Source organism: Astatotilapia calliptera, chromosome 17 (assembly GCF_964374335.1).
Source record: "Astatotilapia calliptera chromosome 17, fAstCal68.1, whole genome shotgun sequence".
In the NCBI taxonomy this organism is placed as follows: Eukaryota; Metazoa; Chordata; class Actinopteri; order Cichliformes; family Cichlidae; genus Astatotilapia; species Astatotilapia calliptera.
The window spans coordinates 40,177,352-40,194,849 of record NC_137438.1 but is presented as its reverse complement, the minus strand read 5'-3'; the positions used below and the strand labels follow the sequence as shown (position 1 = coordinate 40,194,849).

At 41.7% G+C, this 17,498-nt stretch overlaps 1 protein-coding gene across 2 annotated transcripts in view; it reads right to left on the bottom strand.

Annotated features, from left to right (window-relative positions):
* The window catches only part of rabgap1l (RAB GTPase activating protein 1-like), a 91,910-nt gene that overhangs the window by 35,586 nt on the left and 38,826 nt on the right, over positions 1–17,498 (bottom strand). For both annotated transcript variants that reach the window (XM_026147220.2, XM_026147221.2), the window contains exon 14: positions 2,101–2,214. In XM_026147220.2, coding sequence (XP_026003005.2) covers positions 2,101–2,214 — 114 coding nt within the window. The remainder of the gene's footprint in view (positions 1–2,100; positions 2,215–17,498) is intronic.

Sequence of the window (17,498 nt, the reverse complement as noted above, 5' to 3'; positions counted from 1 at the left end):
TGTTAAATCTAAATTTTCCATTAATCATTTGGAAATTACAGACAATTTTCAGTCGGGCAGGCTGTTTTAAGAGGTTTAGAGTCAAGTCTAACTTCTAACTGACAGTTTGCACAAACTTCTTTACCCTCTGTGTTTAGATGAGCGGTGTCCAACCCCAGGCCTCGAGTCCCGGTGTTCTGCAGGTTTTAGATGTGTCCTTGATCCAACACAGCTGATTTAGGCTACGTCCACACGTACATGGGTATTTTTGAAAACTGAGATTTTCCGTTTTCGTTTTTAAAAAAAAAAAAAAAAAAATCCCGTCCACACGTAAAAGCCAAAAACGAAGGAAAACGCTGCTAGCAACACGCCAAAGCAGCAGGTGGCGCTATATTCCTATCCGTGTAGAAATGTTGGCCAATCAGAAGTCAGCCTGGGTGGGAAAGTGTAAACAAAGATGGCGCATAGAAGCAGAGTCCTGTGTATATATGTAAGCATTTAAACACTGCAGACAGTAAAATTAACAGTAATGGTATTTTGTGTAAGTCCGCCATTGTAGAAATTAATTACACCGAAACAATAACGTGGCGCACAGTGTGACGTCAAAAAATGCGCACGCCTTTGATGCTGCGTTTTCTCCGTTTTTCTCGTCCACACGTAAATGCAAAAACTGAGTTTTCAAAAATTTACACCCTGGCAGGAGTTTAAAAATCTCCGTTTTCAGTGACTGAAAACGCCGTTTACGTGTGGACGAAAGGTGCAAACGCATAGAAAAATCTGCGTTTTCAAAAATACCCGGGTACGTGTGGACGTAGCCTTAAATGTCCTGAAGTTCTCCAGAGGCCTGGTGATGAACTCATCATGTGATTCAGGTGTGTCGACCCAGGGTGAGATCTAAAACCTGCAGGACCCCGGCCCTCGAGGCCTGGAGTTGGACACCCCTGCTTTAGCTGAACGAACACTCCTCCTGATTACAGACTTGATGGCCCCACCTCCTCCAAACTGTTCTTGATAACCATGAAAATCAATCTTTGAGTCTCATTTTAAAGTCCACTGAGAAGCTATAAGAACCTAATTCAACACTTTGAATCAACTTCAGACATTATATCTGCTTCATTTGTGATGATGCATCATGGGAACAGGTCTAAAGCCCGTGGTGGTGTACAGAGGCAAAACTACAAAAACTGCGTCTTTGTACAACAAACTATGGACCCGAGTAAAGTTGGGTAAATACATCTATGCATAAACATCTTGGATGAGCACACAGCTGCAATCAGGCTAAGAGGAGGACAGTCAGAGATTAAGATTGGATTTATACGACCTTGGCTTTTGTCTGCACCGTGTTATTTCACAGAGAATTACCTCAGGACCCAAGTCCACTGGGGACTCTATCATTTTAACTGAGAGAAGGCAAAGCCGTATTACAGGGGTGTCCATTTGTGGCTATTCCCTGTTAAATATTTTACGTGTATGCATGGATGGAGGTAAGATTTTACTGTATTACTTTTGGAACTTACATTATATTGTTGTATGAAAAACACATGCATGTAGGGCATGCCCCAACATCCTTTCAACTCTGCGGTTTATCCCCGATTATGTCGAACAAAGGCTGCAACGTTTTGTCTCGTTGTCTTAACAAGTCTCAAGTATTTTGCAATTATACGGCTTACTTATCGCCTCGACTTTCATACTCAAAAATCTTTTTTGGTTGGCAATATGAAGAAATCTCCCACCTACATAACAGCCACTGTGTTTTTCCACTTTTGAAATTGGAAGAAAAGATCAATGACCGTCCACAGAGTGGTGCGTATGTCCAGTAGGTCACGTGTAGGAAGGGTTGGTGTCGATGCCTCAGTGTGCACTGTCAATCATTTACTGTGGAGCCAGATTGAAATGCCAAGCTAATTCCTACTAAGCCATGCCAGACCAAAAAGATTATTAAAAATGATGGCCGGCCTTCCAGGAACAGGTTAGTTTTACCACACATACAAGAATTAACTCTTAGCTTAGCGCTTAAAACAATTCTGCCATAAAGAAGGCAAAGTACCACACTACTGTAACCAAGAGCTTATTTTATAATAATGATATCTGGATCTTATTACTGTCACGTGTCAGGCTTACCTTGCAGATCTTGTACAGCGAGTCCTGTCCGTCTCCATCAGAGTCTTTGAAGTAGTCGTGTGCAGGAAAAGTGCGGTGGATGTCACGGGTGATGACACTTTCCTGTGCCGAGTCCTGCAACATAAATGAAATAAATGCTCTTTACACACATGCCAAGTCAAGTGTTTATACCCCCAGAAAAACCTATACCACATCTGTGGTACGGTACAGTGGAAAGGGGGATTTTACTGGGTCAGCATGCAGGAGTTCAGGACATTTTCATCTTTTCACCCTTTGGAAATGGAAAAGAAGTGGACGCAGTGGAAAAGGAGGCAACGTACTGTGCTCAAGTCAGAACTGACAGTATCAGTTCACAGGTACGAAACAAACCAACATGTCACTGTGTTTGTGTATTAGTCTTCCCTCTTTTCTCCTGCAACAGCCCTCCCCGGGCTCCAGTCGCTTCGTCTGCACAGTCTAATCCACAGCACTGCAGTGCACACACACACCGAGCACGGCTGCTTATTTTGCAATGTGCTTCTCACTCACAAACAAGCATACATACACAGACAACGTGCTATGTCACTTCCCCCCCTCTCACTCACACACACACACTGCAAACACAGCCGAGGGAGGACTGGAAGCAGAGTGTTCTCCAACAACTCACTGTAAGCTGAAGATAAACCAGCGCTGAGCCTGGTCGGACTTGATGTGCATTTGTGTGCATCACAGACACAAACAGAGAGAAAAATAAAGAATAAAACTTTGAGTTTTTCCTTTCGTGACAGTAGTTAAGATTTTAAGTTAAGTCCTCACTACGTACGACTCTGGATACTGTAGCTCCTGTGAAAACTAAGGTCTCTAATCAGAAGTACCTGACTCCGTGGTATAATTCTCAAACACGTAGCCTAAAGCAGACGACTCGTAATCTGGAGAGGAAATGGCGTGTCACAAATTTAGAGGATCATCATTTAGCCTGGAGAAATAGTTTGCTGCTTTATAAGAAAGCCCTCCGCAAAGCCAGAACATCTTACTATTCATCACTGATTGAAGAAAATAAGAACAACCCCAGGTTTCTCTTCAGCTCTGTAGCCAGGCTGACAAACAGTCAGAGCTCTGTTGAGCCAACCATCCCTTTAACGTTAACTAGTAATGACTTCATGAACTTCTTCACTAATAACATTTTAATCATTAGAGGAAAAATTACCAGTAATCATCCCACAGATGTAATATTATCTACAGCTACTCTTAGTACCATTGATGTTAAGTTAGACTCTTTTTCTCCAATTGATCTTTCTGAGTTAACTTCAATAATTACTTCCTCCAAACCATCAACGTGTCTTTTAGACCCCATTCCTACAAAACTGCTCAAAGAAGTCCTGCCATTAATTAATGCTTCAATCTTAAATATGATCAACCTATCTCTAATGATCGGCTATGTACCACAGGCCTTCAAGCTGGCTGTAGTTAAACCTTTACTCAAAAAGCATCTCTAGACCCAGCAGTCTTAGCTAATTATAGGCCAATCTCCAACCTTCCTTTCATATCAAACATCCTTGAAAGAGTAGTTGTCAAACAGCTAACAGATCATCTGCAGAGGTTTATTTGAAGAGTTTCAGTCAGGTTTCAGAGCTCATCACAGCACAGAAACAGCTTTAGTGAAGGTTACAAATGATCTTCTTATGGCCTCTGACAGTGGACTCATCTCTGTGCTTGTCCTGCTAGACCTCAGTGCAGCGTTCGATACCATAATATCCTATTAGAGCGATTAGAACATGCTGTAGGTATTACAGGTACTGCACTGCAGTGGTTTGTATCATATCTATCTAATAGACTCCAGTTTGTGCATGTAAATGGAGAGTCCTCTTCACACACTGAGGTTAATTATGGAGTTCCACAGGGTTCAGTGCTAGGACCAATTCTGTTTACATTATACATGCTTCCCTTAGGCAGTATCATTAGAAGACATAGCATACATTTACACTGCTATGCAGATGACACCCAGCTCTATCTGTCCATGAAGCCAGATAACACACACCAATGAGTTAAACTGCAGGAATGTCTTAAAGACATAAAGACCTGGATGGCCGCTAACTTTCTGCTTCTTAATTCAGATCAAACTGAGGTTATTGTACTCGGCCCTGAAAAGATTAGAAATATGGTATCTAACCAGATTCTTACTCTGGATGGCATTACCTTGGCCTCCAGTAACACTGTGAGGAACCTTGGAGTCATTTTTGACCAGGACATGTCCTTCAACGCACATATTAAACAAATATGTAAGACTGCTTTCTTCCATTTGTGCAACATCTCTAAAGTTAGAAATATCCTGTCTCAGAGTGACGCTGAAAAACTAGTTCATGCATTTATTACTTCCAGGCTGGACGACTGTAATTCATTATTATCAGGAAGTCCTAAAAACTCCCTGAAAAGCCTTCAGCTGATCCAAAATGCTGCAGCAAGAGTCCTGACAGGGACTAGAAAGAGAGAGCAGATTTCTCCTGTTTTGGCTTCCTGTTAAATCCAGAATTCAAAATCCTGCTCCTCACATACAAGGTCTTAAATAATCAGGCCCCATCTTATCTTAATGACCTTGTAGTACCATATCACCCTATTAGAGCACTTGGCTCTCGCTCTGCAGGCCTACTTGTTGTTCCTAGAGTATTTAAAAGTAGAATGGGAGGCAGAGCCTTCAGTTTTCAGGCCCCTCTTCTGTGGAACCAGCTTCCAGTTTGGATTCGGGAGACAGACACTATCTCTACTTTCAAGATTAGGCTTCAAACTTTCCTTTTTGCTAAAGCATATAGTTAGGGCTGGACCAGGTGACCCTGAATCCTCCCTTAGTTATGCTGCCGAAGGTTCTTCCTGTTAAAAGGGAGTTTTTCCTTCCCACTGTCGCCAAAGTGCTTGCTCATAGGGGGTCATATGATTGTTGGGTTTTTCTCTGTATCTATTATGGTAGGATCTACTGTACAATATAAAGTGCCTTGAGGCGACTGCTGTTGTGATTTGGCGCTATATAAATTCAATAAAAATTGAATTGAAAGTACCTCAAAGAGGAAAAGCAGTCTTCTACAATGCGAGCTGATTTACACAGCTCTCTATACTGGTTAGAATGGTTTTTATGATGGCTGCTGATTCAACAAGCATAACAGATATACTGTAGTGCCTACAGACTAACTTACACATTAAGCTGGTGATACAACATTAAACGAAACAAAGCAAACAGAGTTTTGCAGTGTCATCATAACATTTATGATGCATTACTATGTAAATGCAAAGGCTTTGGTTTAACACTGGCCAGGGGCCGAATATCAGACTTCATCCATCTATAATAGTTTACAATAAAAAAAACAGTTATTTATATAAAGATTTTGCTCCTGCCTCGAGTCGCCCGGGGCGTCAAACCTTCATACAGCTGTTGAGCTGCAGATGGTTTTTAATGTTCGTTCTGTTTTGCAATTTAAAATGTAGAAAATAAAGTCATGCCAGACTTTAAGTCATTCACTACAAAGAATGAGTTGGCTAATGTTGGAAAATCACTAGAAACACAGTTACGCACCACATTACAGTGAATTTATAACTACAACACTAAATTAAAGTCATCAATGAGCTAATCGTAACTGTCTGCTTATTATGAGGCTCGTATCCTACAACAGTCTTCTGTTAAATGAGTGAAAATGCCCAAACATACATGAACCACACACGCGTTTGATGGAAGCCGCTGGCACAGCCGAGCGTAACGCTTTAATGAGCTCTGTAGAGGAGGGAGTGTGTGATATGGGACCAAGCTGGAAAAATATTTAAAACGATGCTGCTCTTTAGGAACGTCTGCAAAGTTGTGAAGGTTTGATACCTCGACCTGGTGTAGCCTAAACCAATTATGTCAACACATTAAGATTACATGGGTAAATTAATAACAGCGTGAGGAAACTTGTTGGTGTTTTTATGCTGCATTCCTTCTCTGTCTTCTTGAAGTACAGTCACAGAAAGACTAGACATCAACTTCGTTTGTTAAAAACAACCTTTAAAATAATTATAGGGTAATTATTAATGGAATATTTCGTAGTTACTCCATCAGGATTAATAAACCCATTTATGACACTGTAATTACCACTGCAGCATCATCATGGACCAGCAGGAATCTGCTTGACAGTGAAAGTTGTAAACAGTTTGATTTAATAAACCATGCATGCCTCTGCTAATTAACAGCCTCATTACTCAAAAAACACCGAAAAAAGGCAGGACGTCCTCTAAGCAGCTTAATGTCCTTCCTTCTTGTTTATATCCTTTCTTCCTCTTCTCTCCAGTTTCCTCCTCTCCTTGAATTCTTTCCTCCTTTGTTCGCTTTTCAAGCTTATCTTCTCCCATTTTCTATTTCCATATTGTACTTTCCACTTCATCTCACACTGTAACCTCGCTTCTATTGCTTTCTCTATTTCCTCCTGCTTTCTATGATCTCTTTTGTCTTCTTTTCTACCTCATTTCCTTGCTTTTCTATCCCTCTCCACCTCCACATGGCCACCTAAATATTTGAGTCATCTTCTGTCATTTTCAGTGCAGAGAGCAACTGTGCAAAGCTATTTCAGCAGTACGGTGTTACTATGCAAAAATACAAGACAAACCTTTTCTCCAATACTGACCGTCCACATCTTTATGTGCCGGTTTACTTTTCTATGAAATGCAAAGTTGTGGCTCAGCCAATGAGGAAAGGCCACTCATTCCTCACAGTAGCATAAACATTAATGGTCATCAAACCTTCCAGGAAACTAGAATCGTAACAATAAGCAGGGTGACTGTGGTTATATACCTGTTATGTATTTCACTGGCATGCTTTATGCCTAATGGGGAAAATCCCAAAGTGTTTCCCCACATGGGAGAGAGCCCAGCACACTTTGGCACCTCAGGGTCATCCGAGGTCACCAGAGAGCTGGACGTTATCAACGAGTGTAGCGCGGACAGAAGCAGCGTGCACAGCATCGCCACCGCAATCGCCACAATCCAAAGCGCCTTTAGCTCGAATATCTTTTTACAGCTGCCACAGGAGAAGGAACAGAAAAGACAATGAGGGGGATCCAGAAGGCTGCTAGTGATTGTTAGCTACCAGACAGGGGCAACAGTAGGACGAAGGATCTGTGGCTGCGATAAGACCAAGGTGGGAGCACCATCTGAAGAAAAGTCAAAGCTATTCTTAGCCACGGGTAATCCTCCAGTAACCCAAAAAGGAAGGCGACTGCAGATGTTCGTGTACACAACAGGTAGAAGAAAGGATTTCTGGGGAAATCAGAACATGCACAAGTTTGTGAGCTGCTCCACAGGAGAGAGTTAGTGAGCCTGAAATGGTCAGTTCATCAGTAAAGCCTGTTGAAAACAGAAATGCAGTAATATAGGCGTAATCATTGGGGGGCAGCCGTCAGAGCAGCAAACAACACCCACCAAACAGGCTCGTCTTCTGACACCACGCAAAAACAAACAGACGTCACATGACCTGATGTCCTGATTCAACACTACCGTGTCCATGCGACGCTTCATTTTTGTGCCCCTTGGTGGGTTTAAAGCTGACTAAAGGTAGAAAACAAGACCAAAAAGAGAAGACTAACGAGAGAAGAACAAGAGAAGCAGAAAGCACTGCAGAACGGCACGGGGAGAGATCAAGATGGATAAACAAGCAGAGACAGATGAGACAGAAGTCGAGAAAGAGGTTTAAAGCGAGGGGAGCGATACAAGTACCCGGAGAAGAACAACAGGCTTCTGTAATCGCAGCCTGGGGGCTCGTTGGGCAGACAGTCCATTACTCAGACCTCTCCAACAGGTTACCTACTTAACACGCACGGCTAAAAATAAAAACTGCTGATATGTCCAAACCTGCACTCAACCTCCACATCTGTCTACATCCACCAGCGTTTCATTAGCCACACAAAGCTGACTGACGGAAGCAGCTCTGGAGGCTTTCCTCTGTGAGAAACACACTTTCATGCTCAACTGTGACATATAAACAAGTGTGTTCAAATCATTATTTAATACACAAATTTAGTTGTAAGCACTTTAAATGGGTTTTTAGTCCATCCAGTAAAAACTGTCAGCGCTTCGGATGAACTGTAACATAAACGTGGCCTTTAAGCCTCGAGTATCCACTTCTGACGATAGCTTTCCTTCATAATTTTGGTTCTATGACTGCAACCAAAAACTAATAAATACGGATTTTTCTGCTTCTGTAGGCATCGCCCTGCATCTAAAGAGGTGGACACTGAAACAGCCCAATAACAGTGAAAAATGAAAAAGTACCTTCTCTGATACGGAGCAAAGACAGAACAAAAGAAAGTCAAAGTAAGAACTGCACAAGGACATTTACCTGATTAAAGGTGCTGAATAACACATTCAGTTCAATTCAATTTTATTTATACAGCATCAAATCACAACAACAGTCGCCTCAAGGTGCTTTATATTGTAAGGTAGACCCTACAATAACACACATTGTATGACGCTCTATGAGCAGCACTTTGGCAACAGTAGGAAGGAAAAACTCCCTTTTAACAGGAAGAAACCTCCTGCAGAACCAGGTTCATCAGTCTAATGAACTTATGTTTTATAAATCAGAAAACAATGTGGTCGTTTTGAATGTTGCCCAGGTAACAACGTGGTTATCAGCATTAAACGAACTGATTATAAATATGAGAAAAAGTGAAATAATCGTTTAACTCTGTGTATAGTATCTGCTAAAACATCACTGGAGCAAAAGGGATGGTAGGTAGTAGTTAAAGAACAAATACATGAAGATACATGAAAGAAGAAAAAAAAAGAGCAGACTTTAATGACTGATCCTTAACTACTTCTATGGCTTTAGGGAGCAAAGCAGTAAAAGGGCAGCTGCTTAATGGGGGATGTTTTAAATGTTAATTACAGCCATGGGAGCTGGGCCTTCATTTTACACTCGAAGGTAACATAAGCAAACACCTGCCATGGTTGAAAACTAATGATTCAGGAGCCGGGTGACCGAGTTGACACCACACTTTGTCTTAAATGTGGTTGACAGGTTAGCTTCCCTGGTCTGGGCTTCCCCTCGCGTCTCGTCAGAGGGGAAGAATGAAGCCGGGGGACCTTTAGGCATACTGGGTCGTGACCTTGACAAATGCCGTCATGCTGCTCCACTGGAAGGTTCCACCGTATCAGGCAGAAGGGTGTGCTGTGCTCTGGAGCTACGTACTTATAATGTTATACATGTTGGGAAGCAACGTGAGAGTCTATTCAATTGAAGACTGAATGCTGTCTGTATCCTTGCATTGAAATTTATACATGTATAACTGCAAACAAGTGTCTTAATGGCACTAAAATACAGTATATAGGTGTCTGGGCAGATGTTAGAGCAATCAGTGAAAACACTGCCCAGAGTTGCCTTTTCTCACGCAGGACCCAGCAGGAGTCTGCTTCAGCTGCTGCTACTATAGTAAACACAGCTCTCGTGTAGCAACGTTCAGGGCTGTGGAGTGCGTCAACACGGCTTATTTGATATCGCAATGCAAGAAAATGGACCCTACTCTGCCACTTGAGTTAGATCTAGAACTACATTATTTTTTCCCAACAGTATGAACAAACTTATCGTGGAAGGCATCGGCGCAGAAGCCAGCGACTCCATTAGTCGCTCACCAACGAACGACGTGGCCCCATGAACAGACCAATCGGCTTTGTGGGGTTTTCTGCGGCACCGAGGAGCCTCGGATCATTTCTGAACATGAGGCATGTTAGAACAAAGCGAAGTAAGGCTATAAAAATGACAAGGTCAGTACTTCAACAGTTCGCTTCAGAAGCATGAGTCAGTCTGTCCATCAACAGCACAAAATCCTGTCAAAATGTCCTTGAGCGAAATAATGAACCACCTACCTGCTCTCACACTGTCAGGCTCTTTGGATAAAAGTGGCAGTTAAATGCTCTACATGTAGAAATGTAAATGCAGAATCTCAGAAGCAGCTCCATCCTTATTATACTGTTCTACAGAGCAGCGAGCTCTCAAGTAACCCTCCTTTTCTGACAGTGTTATGCAACTCCCGGGTGTGGAAGGAGCCCACGGGTGCTGGCTGGTGAACCCCTCGACTCAGAGGCAGCCACGCTTTGTTAAACCGATGAGGCAGAAGCCAAATATGCTGGGTTTAGACAGCTGAACACTCAGAGCCCACTAAGCCCTAAAGTGACAGCCTGGCCAATCAGAGGTGGCGCTGGAAGCAGCTATGAAGGCTGCGTGTGAACTGAAAATGTGTGCAGAGAATAATTACAGAAAGATTCAAATGTAAATATCCCTCCATATTTATACAATAAAACTACAAGATGGCTGCAAGTCAGAAATGTAATTTATACCCTTTTACTGTATTTTATTTACCTTAAATATGCACATATTGGATGTATTTGGTGCACAGTCATTAAAGGAGATGTAATAATTTCAAGGCGGTGCACTAGATGGATATCGGCTCAATCGGCGAGGTCGACATAAATCATTTACATACGTGCAGAATAAAACTGAAAGGTAGATGTGAGGTGTGTGTGCATTTATACCACAACGTGTGAGAGTCAGTTACTGTAACACGATTTCTTGCATAACTAATAATAAAACATGAAAGTTTCTCATAAAATCCAGTCTGACCTTCATTCAAGAACAAAACAAAAGCCTTCATACTTCAGTGCAGGCTCGCTGGCTTCAGTAACAACCTCGGTCACACACACAAGGACTAGAACGACGTTCCTTTCTGCTCATCAATAATTCTGGGAATGTCTGATTAAAAAGCTACGAGTCCGATTTGGCTACGTGAAAACAAAATCCCGTTTTCTTGTTAGATTAGTTGTGTGCAATCTTCTTGAGAAAATGTAAGAGTCTGTTTCTTAAATGCCTGCAGGGTATCCAGAGCCCGAGGGAAAGCAAACTGAGAAGGTTTAGGAGAACTCGGAGGTTTTCTTTCTCTTTTCTCCTCATCCTGGACTGTGATAGATTACTTGGTGTGTTCAATAAAGGCAAAATAAACTAGAACGGTTAGTTTAGTGCGCTTGTGTTGGTCTTGTTGTGACTCAAACTGACGAAGATCAGAGAACATTTTTATAAGAAACTAAAGTTCCCAGTGTGCTAGTGAGCAAGACACGGTGACTGTAGGTAAAAGCAGAGGATCGTACCACTAACCTGGCACTCCAGCACTGAATATCTATTATTTCTGTCCGCAGGCATAAACGCCAAACTAAGACAGTTACACTGGACAACAGCTGAGTTACTGAGAGCTGAAAAATGAGGCGAACAGGTCTCAACCGCGGTTTAGAGACTACATTCAGAACATGAAATGCTTTTTTTTTTTTTAATCAATGTCTCTCAGAAATCTTGCAAAGTACAATCATGGTGAAAGTTAAACAGTAAACAGTAATTAAATGCTCTTCCTGCTGGTTTCACCGTGGCTCTTAACAGCAAACACGTGACTAAAGACAGAAACACAGTCAAATTGTTAAATGTTGCCATCACTGTACTTAAATTTGTCTTGGTTCAAACTGTATGATCAAAGACATTCCTTCGTTAACGGGAATAAGTCTCTAAACCAGCGGGCCCAACAGTTAGCATCTCTGCACGCTGTCCAGTAATCGATCCTGTGCTCAGAAGGCCTCATCCTAACGCTCTGCCAGCCACGGTGGAGGATCGTTGAAAGAAATCTGATGGACTTTGACAGCGACGTCTCCAACGGGGATGAGGAGACAACAAAGGAAAGAGCTGCCCTGTCGGAGCGGCGCATTCGGCACCATATTAGGGAACAGCTGCTGCATGAAGCAGCAGGATGGTGTGTTAAAGAGCCCGTCTGTTGCAGAGCTGCACCCTGGAACCGATCAGACTACGGTCCATATGAAGTCAGAGCCTCGAGACTGCTTGAAAGAAATGTCTGTTTCACTGTGAGGCACCATTTCATTTGTTATTAACTTACATCTTTAAATGAAAACTGTGCAGCTGAATAAGACGCAGTGAGAAAACTAACAGCATAAACCCAGACAGAAGGAGAATGTGGAGAATCTAAAGCACAGATATAAAGGGAAGAGGAAATGACTTAAGCAGGGAGACAATCTGAGTGACTGACAGGCAGAATATTAGCTGGCCTCTATCTTTGGATGGAGCTTCTTCAATGAAGGAGCGGCACTGAAAACAGGGCAGAAGACGTGCTGTTGCTGTAAACACGTGCAGTAAACTGTACTTCTACGTGAATCCATATGAACCACGAGGTTGGGCTTCAGCTTGGGCTCTGTGCTTTTTTCTGCTCTCAGGTCTCTGTGATGTCACCTCACAGCAGCCCCACCCACCTGCTGTTCAAACCTGTTTACAGCGAGAAGGCAAAGAGAGGGTGAAGCTAAAGCTATCAAACACGCTGAGGCCCAGTATGAAATAAGCAGGATTATTTTTAACTCTGAATCATGCAAAGCTTCTTTAGTATTAATGAAATGAGAAATATTGTTCTAATTAAGGAAGATGGGACCATTTCTTGGTTGCAGGAAGCCTGGTCAGAATAAAGCCTGATGCTCAGCAAACATCTTTCTTTAGCTGTGAATGTAGAATGGTTTCCATTTGTTTCCACTGAGCTTCCTTATGGTTTGAGGAAAACTCAAAATGTTACAAAGGGAATGAAATGAATTTAAGAAACTCCCAAAATGCCTGATTAATCCGAGATTTTGTATCCGAGAGCTTCCAAAGAGCGATGCTAATTGTACATGTTAGCGAGGCAAAGACAGACCATATTATTGGCCCTTTGTCACAACACAGCCAGACGTCGGGAAACAATAATGACTCTGCCTCTCTGCGGACGTACCTGGCTTCACAAACACTCCTCATTACTTTTTTGCCCTCGTTTCCCTCCGTGTGATGCAGTGAGATATGATATTCAGAGGACACAGCCCAGTAATTAAAACCCAGCTCCCCTTGAGGCCTTTGTGCTTGCTTGCTGGTGAGGAAGTTTCTCGAGGCTTCCCTGGAGGGTGGGCAGTGGGTGGTGGTGGAGGGGCAACAGCTGGCCTGCCTGGCAGATTGCAGATTCATCTGTGTCTGTATCGCTGCCGTGGCATTTTAATGGTGCGGCTGGTTGTGCATTTCAATAAGCCGAGCATGGTGCACGCACACGCTAAATTTCATTTTCCTCACAGTTAAACTGGCACAGCTGTAACTGCAGCTCCGTTTCATTTACCTTCATTAGGACTTTTCATCAACGTCTTTATGTTTTTTCTTTATGAATAAAGAAATACTTCAAAAACGTAGTTTATTTAAAAAAGAAACAAATAAAATAGCTTTTGCTTGTTTGACAATGTCTGTGCTCTCATTAGCTGGCTTAATATAAAAGCAACTGGAACTTGACGCACGTAACAGCTTTTTGGTTGAATGATTAAAAAAAATAAAAATAAAAAAATAAATCTGGTTCCTGCTCCCGAACCAGGATTCAAGGAGCTTTATTGTCATTCGCATCACATGTGAACATGAGGTGGAACGAAATTATGTACACACAGTCCCAGAGCGAAAGGACAAAGTAATGAAGAAACAGAATTTTTTTTTAAAGTAATAAATAAGTTGTTTGTTTTTATATCTAATAACGAAATATAATAATAGTGCTGTTTTAACAGCACCCTCTTTCAGAATAAAAGGTAATAAAACAATACAATAAATAATACGATGATAATACTATGAGAGGACTTTAATTTGTCTAATAGTTTGTATCTATATAGATCTATATATAAATAAAATGTATAATAACAAATTGTAATGGCAGTTTATTATTCTTTTTATGGAATTGTAGACACTGCAGTAGTAATACAAAACTATGAAATACAACATTTAATCACTAAGGTCATTCAAAGACGATCTGTGATCTGTCACAAGCACCTGAGTTATCCTGGATAAACACATTAGATTTATGACGCCATGCAAATGAAACTTGCAGAGATATTCGCCAGTTAAATAATTTTCATTCATCATCCAATAAATAAAAAAATATAATGGAAAATATGAAAAACAGACGGCAGAAACACCCTTCAACCATCATACGAGTGTCCAGCAGGGGGCACTCTGCAACAAACCAACCTGGTAATTTTTTTTGTACCCATAAATAACTAGACATAAACATTAGGGAAATTTGTTTCACGAAGACAAAGAATACAATTCATACAATGAAAATACTTCGAGTTACCCTTGTACACTTTAAAGGCCTGTATGTCTAAATATTGCTTCTTCATCCTTTTTGAAGCCTGAAAAACAGAAATTTTCAGGGCAGATAAACATGTTTCAGCTTCATTAGAAACGCGTCACAGGAGCAACACTGTAACAAGTAAAGGCACAGAGTACTGGGAGGGGACAAAAACATCGATGTAGATGTTAGACGTTTTATTTGCAGAGGTGAAAACCACCAAACTGCAGTCTGGGTAAACATATCACCATGTGTGAGAGGTGGCTGGCTGTACTTCCTCCACAAGCTGATGAACTGCATCAGCACCTTGTGTCATGTGGCACTTTGCCTGGAATGTTTCTATACTAGAAACAACAGATTTGGTAGGTGATGCCCCTCTGATGGCACGCACCTCTCTCTACCTCTCACACTGCATCACTGAGAGCTCGGTGCATCCCCCAGGTATCTGACATTTTCTGTGTGTTGTCATTTTCACTGTAGGACAGCTGAACCTCTTATGTGGGGACATAAGACCCTGGGGGATGATAGAGGTGGCATCTTGGGTCAAACACTTAGTGGGTCCATGAAAGAAGATAGACACTTGTTTCACATCGAGTAGTGTGATTTCTTGCCCCTGCATTTATAGTACGCACCTTTCCATGTGTTATGTTAGAGGCTGTATAACACCAAGACAGAGACATGACAATCTGACCCACAGTTTATCCAGGGAGTACCAAGATGAAGGTTAACATGTCCTGTGCCATTCTCCCAGTGCTCCAGGCTCATACTTCAAACACAAATACTGGCAAACCAGTTTGATTATATCTGAGCTTTTTGTGCTTCCTCACACACCAGAGACAAGCGAAAACCAGAGCTGGCAAAACGTCTGCGCAGGCCATCTGTCACAACATCTGACTTTTAGCTTAATATTTACTCATTATTAATTGTGTAACATAAAAAACATACACAGTTATAATTTGGTTACAAAAGGAGAGAAGCTATGTGTCGTGTTAATGATGGTTTGAGACGAGCTGCCTCTCGCTACTAACCTGCCCAACACAACCAGTCCTGTTGTCCAGATAAGGCTCTGAGTAGGAATATGCCGAGGGCCAAAGGGGGTAGTTTGACTGGCTTATGGTATTTCATTCAGATAAAATGCCTAGAGAGAGAATTAAAGAAGCTGGCAGTGGTTTTCTGGCAGAGCTTCAGTGTCTGAGGTCTGCAGGGAGGGCAACAATAAAACAGGTTTGTCCTCCGCTGTCTGTCAAGGTGTTTGTCTTCGTGTGTCTGAACAGCTAAAAGAGGAATATTAGTGGAAATTATGCCAAATTAAATTAGAATGTATTAAAAGAAATCTTAAAAACTCTTCAGATGTTAGTTTAGCGTTGCAGTAATAAGACAAATGGATTAAAGCATTTCCAACGCCGATACTTAACGAGCTCCGTCCTGTCACAATAAAATCCACTTGAAACAGGAAGAGAGTTTCTGCGGTGAGAGCGGCAGCTGTCTGACGATGTCGGCGACAACAGTACCAACGTTTTAAATATCGTTCAAGTTCAACATAAACTGTCGTTGACAAACAGTAATCTGAAAACTAAACTTTTAATTAGCTCGCATTTTTGCAACAGTAACAATTTAACTAAATTAATAAAAATGAACTCTAATGTGTATTTATCAGATCAGTTATAATTTTTATTCAGTGGTTAATAAAGTGTCCCTAGTTTTTGTTCAAATCTTTAATCCTTTTTCCAAAGTTGAGAATTCATCTACATGTTAGCATGTTTTACAGAAAGCCTCCATTTAATTTAACAATCGCTTTTTATTGGTTACAAATTGATACATTTTCTTCTCTGAAAAAAATGTAAAAACTTGTTTTGAATTTCTTAACCAGTATAAACTTATCAAGCTTTAACATGATTACTAATCGGTATTATACATGCATGAGTATATACACGTCACAGATCCATTACAGACACACAAATATAAACAGGTGCTCAAGGCTAAGGTGAGATTTTAAGATACAAAAGGTGGAAAAAAACCTGCAGAAATGCTGATCGTTACTTTCATCCAGTGAAACCAATGCAGGGAAACTCAAAGCACTCAAACGAGATGGAAGAGAAAGCTCTCAGCAAAGAATCAACTGATGGACAAAAGTGTACCTGTGGCACTCGCCGGGTCCAAAGGTGGAATCGAATTGTGAACTTAAAAGCATCGGATGAAGAGTGCTGGTCAGTCCACATTTTAGACATTTCCAATGTTCCCATCCAGCGCACTCTGCAACGAGTGGGTAGCTAAGTGTTCTGTTTATTGCTCTGGAGCACTTGGACAAGAATCAGGTCCTCTGTGAGAACTGAACCACTGACCATTTTGTCACCATGACAATTACATAAATACTCTGATTAAATGTCACGTCCTCAAACGCGCGTTCACCGGAGAGGCACTCGTATGTCGTCACTGCTGCAGATGCTTTCTAATATATCAGCGTTGTCCTCGATATGACTGAAGAAACTCAGGCCACCCTCACTGCTTCCACAGGAATTAAGAGGCAGCAGCTGCAACAAGCTTGCCTCACAATCTGTAGGCCTCAGTTAGCGTGTTAAAAGTTAAAGTTTGCGACAGTATAGTTAGAAAAAAGCCTGAACAACTGTGACTTGTTTGGAAGAGTTGCCAGCAAAGAGCGTCCACACTAGAAGAACACGGCAGCATGGCTCAGCTTTGCTAAGTTCTTAACAAACCACAAAACTTTATGTTTGTCCATAATGCACAGCACCGCTTTTGGTGAAAATCAAACAGCATAAACACCTCACGCCAGCTGTTGGTGGAGATCTGATGATTTGAAGATGTTTGAAGGTGTGTCAAAGTCCAGTCCGCAGCACTTCACGTTAAGGTTGGGCGATTGGATGAATATCGACTATCGATGATAGGCTGAGCCCACTGGCGATCGTGTTTACAGGGGGCGGTTTATTTATTTGCCCACGAGTAAGTTTGCTAATAATGACGGAGCTAATAGAAGCAGTCAACAGAAAATAATATTAGCGCTGTTTTAACAGCACCCTCTTTCATCTGCGAGCAAGTGCCCCCTCCTCAGAGTGCGCCCAAGTGCTTGTTGCAAATTAGAACGTGCATGATTACATTGCTCCGCCCATCAAAAAGTCTGCGCATGCACAAATACATCGCCCATCGTCGATTACTGGACTGATGATTGTCGGCGATTTTTTACATATCGCCCAACCCTACTTCACGTTATTGCTGCTAAAGGTAGTT